Genomic DNA, 10,237 nt, shown 5'->3' on the forward strand with positions numbered 1-10,237 from the left:
CCCCCCCAGGAATGTCCTTTCCGTTTGCTTGTTGTAACAACTTCATGGAAGTATAGTTGTTATATCTTCTTCCCCACCCACCCGGGGTTTTTTTTGTGTGTATGTGGGTGAATTAATTTGTTTTTTTTTTTTTTTTTGCTCCCACCAATAAGTGAGAACATGTGGTATTTCTTTTTCTCTGCCTGACTCGTTTCACTCAGTATTATTCTTTCAAGGTCCATCCATGTTGTTGCAAATGGCAGTATTTCATTTGTTTTTATAGCTGAGTAGTATTCCATTGTGTAGATATACCACATTTTCCGTATCCACTCATCCGATGATGGACATTTGGGTTGATTCCAGCTCTTGGCTATTGTGAAGAGTGCTGCAATGAACATTGGGAAACAAGTATACCTTCGACTTGATGATTTCCATTCCTTTGGACCTAAGTTATTTTAAAATTAACTTTGTTGATCTAATAATATAAAGGAAAGATAGTATTACCCAAGCCAATCAAGAAGAACCTCCAGGGAGCTGTTCAGTATAAAATACCCAAATAAATAAAAACCTTCTGGTTTGTTTAATTTGAATGGAGGTGAATTCAGTTGACAAATATCATAAGAGAGGAAATGTGGAACCACTATAACAAAGCTTTTTGTTTTGTGGAGAACCAAATATTATTAGTTGCAAATTAAGTATTTACCAACCAAAAATTTGGAATTAATGTCACCAGCAAGTTTGGTTTTGGGTTTTTTTTTTTTTTTTTTCATGATTGCACCTTATATTGAACTACTCAGATGAAAAGCATATGGATAGGAGTTGAGTGAGCAGCGCATTCCTCAGGTATTTAAGCTCTAAGAAGCAGTTATATTTTTAATGGCCAAAGGGATTCTACTATTAAAATGATGTTTATGGACTTTAAGAAATAGTTCTATCTTTAGGGGTGAGAGTAGCATAGTATCCATATATTTTTGTGGCACAGGTAATTGGTACCTGAAGATATTGCTAGCTTAAATTTGAGAGATTTTAAATAATAAGTAAATGTTACTTGAATGAAAAGAGAAGAATATTCTAGAACTAGGCACTAAAGATAGAAGTAAAAATACACAGAGGAAGGGAACTTTTCTTTATTAATAATTGCTAACATTTGTTTAAAAATTTAGTTTGCAAACCACTTTCAACCTATTTGATCCTCCCAACAGTTATTAAATAGGTATTATTCCATTGTTTATCTACTAGAAAAGTGAGATTCAGAGAGATTAAATGACTTGCCCAAAGTCAGTCATGACCACATATTATCTATTTTTGCTAATCTGCTACTTCACCTTTTACCTTCTCAATCAATTAATAAATGCAACTTTTTCTTCATTTTCTTTTTTTTTTTTTTTTTGGAACTGTTTGGACTGAATGATTGATTTGGGGCCTGGGGGCAGTGAGCCTTTTACCTTCTCAATCAATTAATAAATGCAACTTTTTCTTCATTTTCTTTTTTTTTTTTTTTTGGAACTGTTTGGACTGAATGATTGATTTGGGGCCTGGGGGCAGTGAGAGAGGAAAGAAGAAAGTATTACTTTTTAATCTTCTGTGAAGTAAACAGATTCATGTTTATTATTTGCCTTACATAGGTATATTATACTTTGGTGGTCAGTGAAAATCAAATGTAATTTAAAAATTTGTTCTTATGTCTAATAATTGCCCAAAGCATATTTCTTCTCATGGATGAAGGAACACAGAGGTAGCTATCCCAGGAAGATTTAGCAAGTGAAGGGCTTGATTAGAAATAGCTAATGTTCTGATAATATAGGAAGAATACATCAACATATCACCTGTGTTCATGACTTGGTAGAGACTATCTGGAAAATAGAGATAGAGAGGTGGGCAGAGAGAGAGTGGGCAGTAAGGGGTAAAGAAGCAGCTGGAAATACTTAGAATCTGTAATGAGATAATTAAGACTAATTAGCGGGCCCTGTAGGCAAAAAGCAGCCCATTACGTCCAGATCCAGTTTTAATAACTTACCTGGTTTTGAGGGTAGAGAGTGCAGAGCACCCCAGGGAAAGAGATGCTTCAGGGATGAAATTTTAGGGTAGGTTTCTTAGAAAAAGAGTAGCAGTAGTCTTCAGTGGGTGGTGTGTTTTTCTTCTGGGAACTAAAACATTCTAATTTCCTAAGGAGAATTACAGAGAACCTCAGTTTTCTCATCTATTAAATGGAAATACCTACCTTAAAGGGTTGTCATGTGGTTTAAATAAAATAAAGATATATGAAAAGGTCTAGAGTAGTTCCTATCACAAAGCAAGTACTTAAATATTAATTAAGAAACATTTATTGAGTGCACTGTTAGAAGCAATAACTGTCACTGGGACCTCAAAATGAGGCAAGTTCAGTGCTCTTAATGCGTCTACTTTGCCGTTGGTACTTGGAGCTATTATTTTCCTATAGAAGCAAATGCTGATAATACTTCCTGACAGATGCTATCCTGTCCTCCCTAAAGCCACAAGTCATATTAAAGCTACCTAGAACTCCTAGGCAGTTTAGAGGGAAACTGAAATGAAAATCAAATTCTGGCCAGCTAAGTTCGAAGGAACAGCTAAGCACATTTCTCAAATCTTACTCTAATAGAACTTTAAAAGTGCTATCCTAACCAAGCCTTGAGAAATAGCAGATGATGTGGGACTAGACCTGCAAAAGTGACTCTTCTGAGATCAAACATTGTTACTTGGTTTTGAATGGATTGTTTTCCTGATGCCAGTGAAAATATTAGTCTATAAATTGGCACTTCACCTTCAAATCATATTCGTTTCCGGGCCGTGGTCTTGTTAGAAAAAAAATAACTGGAAGTTTTAATCATTATTCATAAAATGATCACATATATATTTGGCATACAAAATATATTACTGCATACTTGAATATGAAGTTATAAGAGAGTGGGCTCATGTTTTCTTCTTTCATATCAGAAATAGTAAATGATACCTCTATGCATAATGCAAATGAGGAAAAAACCTTTAGTAGATGTTGTTTAAAGATGTTTGCTTGATGTAAACAAAAATGGCCAGTTCTCCAGCTTAGGTGATATAACATGTTGCAGTGACAGGAACAGTCCTAACTGAAACACAATAGTAATAATGCACTAGTGTCTCACATTTGCCTATGTTAAACTCAAGTGATTGCCTAGTAATTCCATTGTGCTCACCAGAACCAAGCTAATTGTTCCTCACTCTCTTCTGGCTTTATGCAGCTCCAAAATCAAGATTCTGTGACACTGACTTTAGTCCCCACCTCTGATGCATGAAGAGCATGAGTTTGGGAATAAAGCAAACCTGATTGGGGATCCTAGCTCACTGACATTTACTAGCTGAAGGATATTGGGCAAGATACTTAACTCATTTGACCCTCTGTGCTTGTATGTAAGATGCAAATCATACAATTCATGGGATTGTTATGACCATTAATGACTTGCAACAGTGTTTTGAACACAGAGCCACATAATTTTTCTTTAAGTAATTTAAGTGCCAAATTCATTTCCTACACATAATAAACACTCAGGAAATAACTGCTGTTAGTCACTCTACAAATATTTGAGTGCCGGAACTTATTCTAGACACTGGGGATACAGCCATGATCAAAATAGACCAAGTTCTTTCCCTATGGAGCTTACATTCTAGTAGAGAAGACAAACAAAAAGTGAATAAATACGTAAATTAATAACCAGTCATGTAGTAAATCTCATGAAAAGTAAAGCTGTTTATGGGATTGGAAAGTGATGAGGAGAAGAGGCACTGTGGGTACCATTTTAGATAGAGTGGTCAGGGAAGGCCTTTCTGAGGAAGTGACATTTAAATAGAATTGCTGCCCACGTTACTGTCTTTAGTATTTGCTTCTTGACATCTCCCTGCACATTTTGGTGGCTTGTCTCTAGTGCTCCTGTTATCCCTGTTTGCCTCAAAATTTGATTGGGAAAAGAGGTGGAGTCAGGAAGTTTTTTATCTGTAGCTCAGAATATTAAGTGAGGGGTTGAAATATTAAAATCCTAGATTGATGTTTGTTCTGAATAAACATAGTTATCTTGGAAAAGCTTTGTACCCAAAGGAAGGGTACTGGACTGGCAATCTTGGGGTCACACATTATTTGATTACCATAATCACCTCTGTAAGTCCATGTTAAACTCAAGGCAACAAAAATGCGAATGGCTGTCATTTATTAAGTGCCAGGCACTGGGCAAGGAAGGGTTACAGATGTTTTGTCACATCTAACCTCCTCACAGCTAACTTTATGAAGTAATATTATGTCTCTTAATTACAGATGAGGATGCTAAGGCTTAGACGAGTGAAGTGACTTTACCCAAAGCCAGATAGCTAACAGTAGCAGAGTTAGGATTCAAGCTTAGAAAGCTTTCTAATTTCAAAGCATCTACTCTTTCTAGTACCCTTATCTACCTGCACAATAATTATCACTGTTCTTACATGGTATATATATATAAAGTACACATGTTATGTATTTAGGATTTGATAATGTTTAATTTTTATTGTATTTTATATCAAGTTTTAAGAAAATAAGGAGTTTTTAAAACTCACTTATATTGAGCAACTACTTTTCATTTAAACACAGTCTTTCCCTAATATTATGCCAGACACTGTTCTAGGTGCTAGTACTATACTACTAGTACCACCACTACTATTTACTGAGTGTTTTAGTCCGTTTTGTGATGCTATAACAGAATACCTGAGACTGGGTAATTTATAAAGAAGAGAGGTTTATTTGGCTTATGGTTCTGGGACAGCTGCATCTGGCGCAGGCCTCAGGCTGCTTCTACTCATGGCAGAAAGTGGCAGGCAGCTGGCGGGTACAAGCAGATCACATGGCAAGAGGAAGTAAGAGAGAGAGAGGAGGTGCCAGGGTCCTTTAAACAATCAGCTCTCAAGGGAACTAATAGAGCGAGAACTCACACACTACCCCTCCTCCCCCAGGGAGAGCATTAATCCATTCATGAGGAATCCCATGACTCAATCAGTTTCCAACCCTGCCACATTGGAGATCAAATTTCCACATGAGTTTTGGAGGGGACAACACATCCAAACTCCATCACTGAGCATCTGCTATTTTTCATGTCTTATAACATTTAGTCTTCACAGTAACACTCAAAGTTAGGTATTTGTATTCTTATTTTATAGATGAGGAAACTGAGTGCTTAGTAATATATCCAAAGTTAAACAGTCTGTGGTGGAGTCAGACCCCTAGGCCTGTTTACTGTATAGCCCATCTTCACAGTAACACTCAAAGTTAGGTATTTGTATTCTTATTTTATAGATGAGGAAACTGAGTGCTTAGTAAAATATCCAAAGTTAAACAGTCTGTGGTGGAGTCAGACCCCTAGGCCTGTTTACTGTATAGCCCCTACATCATTCTTCACTGAGAAACCCAAAGATGCAGTCTCAGCTAGCTTAGCCCAGAGGCTAAGGTGAAGATACTCTCAACTAGGCTGGTAGAGCTAATAATATACATACACGTTATGAATTTTACCTCTTTCAATCCCCACCGTAATCCTGATCAGATGGTGGTAGTGGTGGTGTGATGTAGGTGCCCTGTAGGGCCTTGGCACCTAAAGAGAAAGGGATAAAAAGACCCTTGTCTCTGATGCTTTCAAAGTAGCCTTCCTCGAGGCATTAGGGAATCTCTGGGGGTCCTGGAAGCTAAAGGGCTGAGATGCCTGGGGCATGAGTCAGTTAGATCCAATAAAGATCCAGGAAAAAAATGGCTGGTAAGTAATTTTGCTATTTCATTTGGTGCAAGAGAAAAGGCAAAACACCAGAATACTCAATGAGCCAAAGCACAAAATGTGGCATGGATGGGTGAATGCAGGCTGACTCCTCCTCAAGAATATTTCTAAGCGCGAATGAAGCATTCAGTGCTGGGGCTAATGTACAATAGTATGCATTTTATACCATGTTGACCCTTTTGTTTCTCTGCTAGGTGAAGATGAGGACGAATTTGAGAATTTCATGCTGCCACTTACAGTCTCTTTTGAAACAGTATTACAAATATTCAACAATAACTTTAAACAAGAAGATGTAAAGGTGGGTTTGTTTCCAAACATGAGGAAAGACAATTTTGTTCTTTCTAGGATATCTAGATCCAGAAAAGGGTTTTGCATATCTCTGTGTGTTCTGTGCCTCTTCAGACCTGTCTCCCTGGTTGCATCTGTCTTTGAGTTGTACTTTTCATATAGGCACTTTTCTAGTTTCTTATACAAATAGACTTTGAAGTCAGTGAGTAGTTTTGGACAGTCAGTTCATGATTAGATGGCACAGATTTGTCTCTTGTGGCAGTTACTATCATTAATAGAACCTTTCTCGTGGGTACACCACTTTAAACATCTACCCTGCACTGTATTTTTCAACATACTCATATTTATATGAAGGAATGCACAAACATATACATGCTAAAACACTACATCTCTGAATATTTTTTTAAGCAAGAATATATATAAATCAAGACCTTATTAAATGACTAGGCATATATGTATAAATAGGAGCTGGTCTTGAAGTATTGCATTCTTAAACTGAACAAAGTGATTAGGATAACTGATAGCTAAATAAGGTTTTTATGTGCCTGTGGGAGCCATATTAGGATTGATTTGACAAGTCAGTTCAGCTGTGGCAACAGTCATACTATCTAAGACAACATTATGTTTTATTAGTAAAATCCTTAAGTGTAGCAAGCTGTTTGTGGCAAAACAGCCCCATATTTTAAGGTGGGGGATAGGGAGCACAAGCTCTGTTAAATAGAGATAGTATTTCCTGAAATTATAATGCATCGGGGCTATATTAAATAGATTGACACTGATTATTATTTTTAAAATACTAATAAATGCACTCCAGAGAATTTAGGCACCTTTGTTCATGATGGTTGAGTCATATTTTATTGTTATTTGGAATATGTTGGAAATATTAACCACCTTTTGCATGGCTCTTCTTTTCACCCCAAAAATTAGCAGTAAGAAGCCAAATAGAAAAATGATAGCCTTTGGTGATTATTTTTGTGTAATATTTATACCAAAAAATAATCAGCCAAATACTATACCTTTTAATTTAAAATAGTTTTTGAAATGAATGTTTATCAGAATGCCATAGTCATAGAATTTTAAACCAAACAGGATCTTACAAATTGTGTTTATGTGTGTTTATAGTCTTGCTGAAATTCAACCAGTTTCCACTCAGGTTAGCTGTGTTTTTTAGATGTCTTCCAAATATTTTTAATGACCAACAAAATCTTTGCAGCTTTATCAAAAAGAAGTGAGGTTGAAAAACATCATCTTTATAAAAATTACATCTCTGTCATCTGAAGATTTCATTATATTCCAAGCCCATTTTGATGTAATGCCCATCTAGTTTGATAAAAACCATCTTCTAAGAGTCATTTTTAATGGAGTTCCAGTGATATATTCCTAAACCAGCAAGTTCTTAATGACCCTGGAAAGTGACTGCTTGATTACACTTTAACGGTATTTGCAAATAAAATCACAAGTAATTAAGGAGGAATCTCCAGGCTTTTGAGCAAGTTTGATGCATGATAACTGCCTGATTCAGCTTCATCTAGAGTAATGCTGTGTAGGCAACAGCTACTGAGATCAATAGCAACGTAATGATAGTGGCAGAATTAAGTGAGTAACCTGAGAACTGTGCCTCAGAATGCATGCAGCTGCCACGAACCAAGGCCACACAGTGCACTCCGTGCTTCCGTCCTAAATGTTCATCAAAAGACGCCCTGCAGGAAAATGGAGTTAGATGCTCTTTATTGCTGATCGTGTCTCTTGCCACATTTATCAGGGAAATTGGATTAGCAGTTGGCAGCTGCAGGTAGACAAGATTCTGCAGTGATTAAATATGCAGCTTGGCTGCATTTGTTGTGACAGACCTTTAGTAAATTCTACTGTAAGCACCATCTGTCTAATTTGTATAAAGAAAACTTGGTGCTTTAAGCTACCGATAAAGAACTAAATCTGTTGCTTTATCATAAACAAAACTTTTTCACTAAATGCTTTTAAATGTAATTTATTAGGTTAAGGCTATTTTTCTATCATGATGAATAAATAATACATGCAGAAGTGCTTTCAGGTACTTCATTTTGCAAGTACTAAAGATAAAAACAGTTCTGTTTTGTTCTTCAATAAAGTATTTAGTATTCCAATCCACAGGAGATGATGCTTTTAAAATATCTCTATGAAAATGCCACAGGACTGCCAAATTCATTTAATTTGCAACCCTTATCAAGATTTTCTGACTCCCCATATACAGATATTTTTCAAATGCAGATTTCAGGATGAACTTAAACATTAAGGACCTACGTTGCCAAATTGAAATATAGTTGTAAGGGGAAGAAATGAAGCAAAACTCTTAAATTTATAGCTTTGTTTTCTTACTTAGTCCTAGTAAAATTGAAAAGAACATTGAATTTTTGTCTTGGGTTTTTCTTTTCAAAGAAAGGGAAAAAAGAAAGAAAATACTGTGACAAATCCTGGCTGTGGAGAAATATTTCAATATATATGTTTTTCCTGCTGTAATTGTATTCATAGTACAATTCAAAAGTCTAGCACTCCCCTGACTCATGCATCATTTTTAATTTGACCATGACGTCATTGTTTTTGAAGGAAAATGAATGAAAACTTCTCAGAAGAAGAGGAGCAGTTAAATAGGAACCTGCTATCTTTAGTCCCTTCGTAAAAACTCCACAATGTTAAATTATTTAAAATCCTTGATTTTCAGCATGCACACATTAAAAGTTTTTGCACTAAGTGCCAAATGTTGCAAACAGCACTTTAACAGAATGATTTTGCTTTGATCCCTGTAGCAGTTCCTGAATAATTTATCACAGGTTATTGCCTTAATTCTGGAGAGGGATAGAGCAATAAAGGCAGATGAAAACACTCCAGTTGAAACACCTTGGGGCCTGCTCATTCCTCTGACACGGCTCTTTTGTTGGAACTATTTAGAGGTTATTAAGATGTGTCTCCAGAATTAAGAGTATGCTGTAAGGATGAAGACAGCCATCTTAATTCTAAAGACAAAGCACAATGACCCTTCACCTTCTTTTTCTTTGTTGTTATTATATAGTAGAATTATGAGGATAATATTATAGCTGCCCCCAATAGTGCCACTACAGTAAAGGGTCTGTCAGACTTTCCATTAGAAACCCTGTTTTGGGGGTCAGGGTGGAAGGAGCTGTGTTTCAGCTGTTTCCCAGCGAATCTGTCTCACGCTTGGCACAAAGACAACTGTTCACCGTGCAGCAAACTGAAGCACTCAGCACTTTTCTCCTTGAACTATCCAAAAAAGAATCTATAGGACTAGATCCCCAGACCTACCCCACTCCCCAAAACAGACTCACTAAAAATATGGGGAGGAACCTCTTACTTTTCCGATCAGTTTAGTATAGGAGAAAGGCAACGTTTAAAATAAACCTCTTTGGTACTATTTTAAATGAGATGGTTAACTGTGGTTCTTCCTCCCCTAAATTTCAATCAGATCACCTCTTACTCTCAGATTATTTAGTAGCCTGGTTGAGCTCCTACTTAATAGTTTTCCTGCCTCATACCAGAGCTGGGTATGTTTGGGCTATAGAGAAAATACTCTCTGAGTATTGTTTGTGTATCTTTATAGAATATTACTGTCCTCTCTATGGCTTTAAAATAAAAGGTATTGTTTGAGCATAAGAAATGTTTCTTATTCACATTAACACTGCATTTTCCTGCTCAGTTGAATCTATTTAAAACATACATTTAGTAATATGCTTCCTCTGCTCTGTAGTAACATTTCTAAAATTAAACATTGGTATAATTTCATAGCCACATCTTATTTCTATTAACTTGGCATCTTTTTTTTTTTTCCTTTTTGTCTTTTTTTGTGACCAGTAACGGGATCGCAACCCTCAGTGTCGCGCCCGTACTGCGACCGGCAATGGGACCGCAACCCTCGGTGTCGCACCCGCACCGCGCTCAACCAGTGAGCGGACCAGTCTCTATATGGGATCCAAACCCTTGGCGGGAGCGCCACCGAGCTCCCAAGCGCCGCACTCTATGGAGTGTGCCACCGGGCCGGCCCTTAACTTGGCATCTTTTTTTTTTTTTCCTTTTTGTCTTTTTTCGTGTCCGGCAACGGATCGCAACCCTCAGTGTCGTGCCCATACCGGACCGGGACCGGCAACGGGATCGGAACCCTCCGTGTTGCGCCCGCACCTTGCTCAGCCAGTGAGGAGGAACCGGGC

The 10,237-nt window shown here is 37.1% G+C and overlaps 1 protein-coding gene across 2 annotated transcripts in view; it reads left to right on the forward strand.

The window, feature by feature from the left end:
• The window catches only part of RANBP17 (RAN binding protein 17), a 116,370-nt gene that overhangs the window by 18,408 nt on the left and 87,725 nt on the right, over nt 1–10,237 (forward strand). For both annotated transcript variants that reach the window (XM_008577560.1, XM_008577561.1), the window contains exon 5: nt 5,948–6,051. In XM_008577560.1, coding sequence (XP_008575782.1) covers nt 5,948–6,051 — 104 coding nt within the window. The remainder of the gene's footprint in view (nt 1–5,947; nt 6,052–10,237) is intronic.

Source organism: Galeopterus variegatus, unplaced genomic scaffold, assembly GCF_000696425.1.
Source record: "Galeopterus variegatus unplaced genomic scaffold, G_variegatus-3.0.2 Scaffold1540, whole genome shotgun sequence".
NCBI lineage: Eukaryota > Metazoa > Chordata > Mammalia > Dermoptera > Cynocephalidae > Galeopterus > Galeopterus variegatus.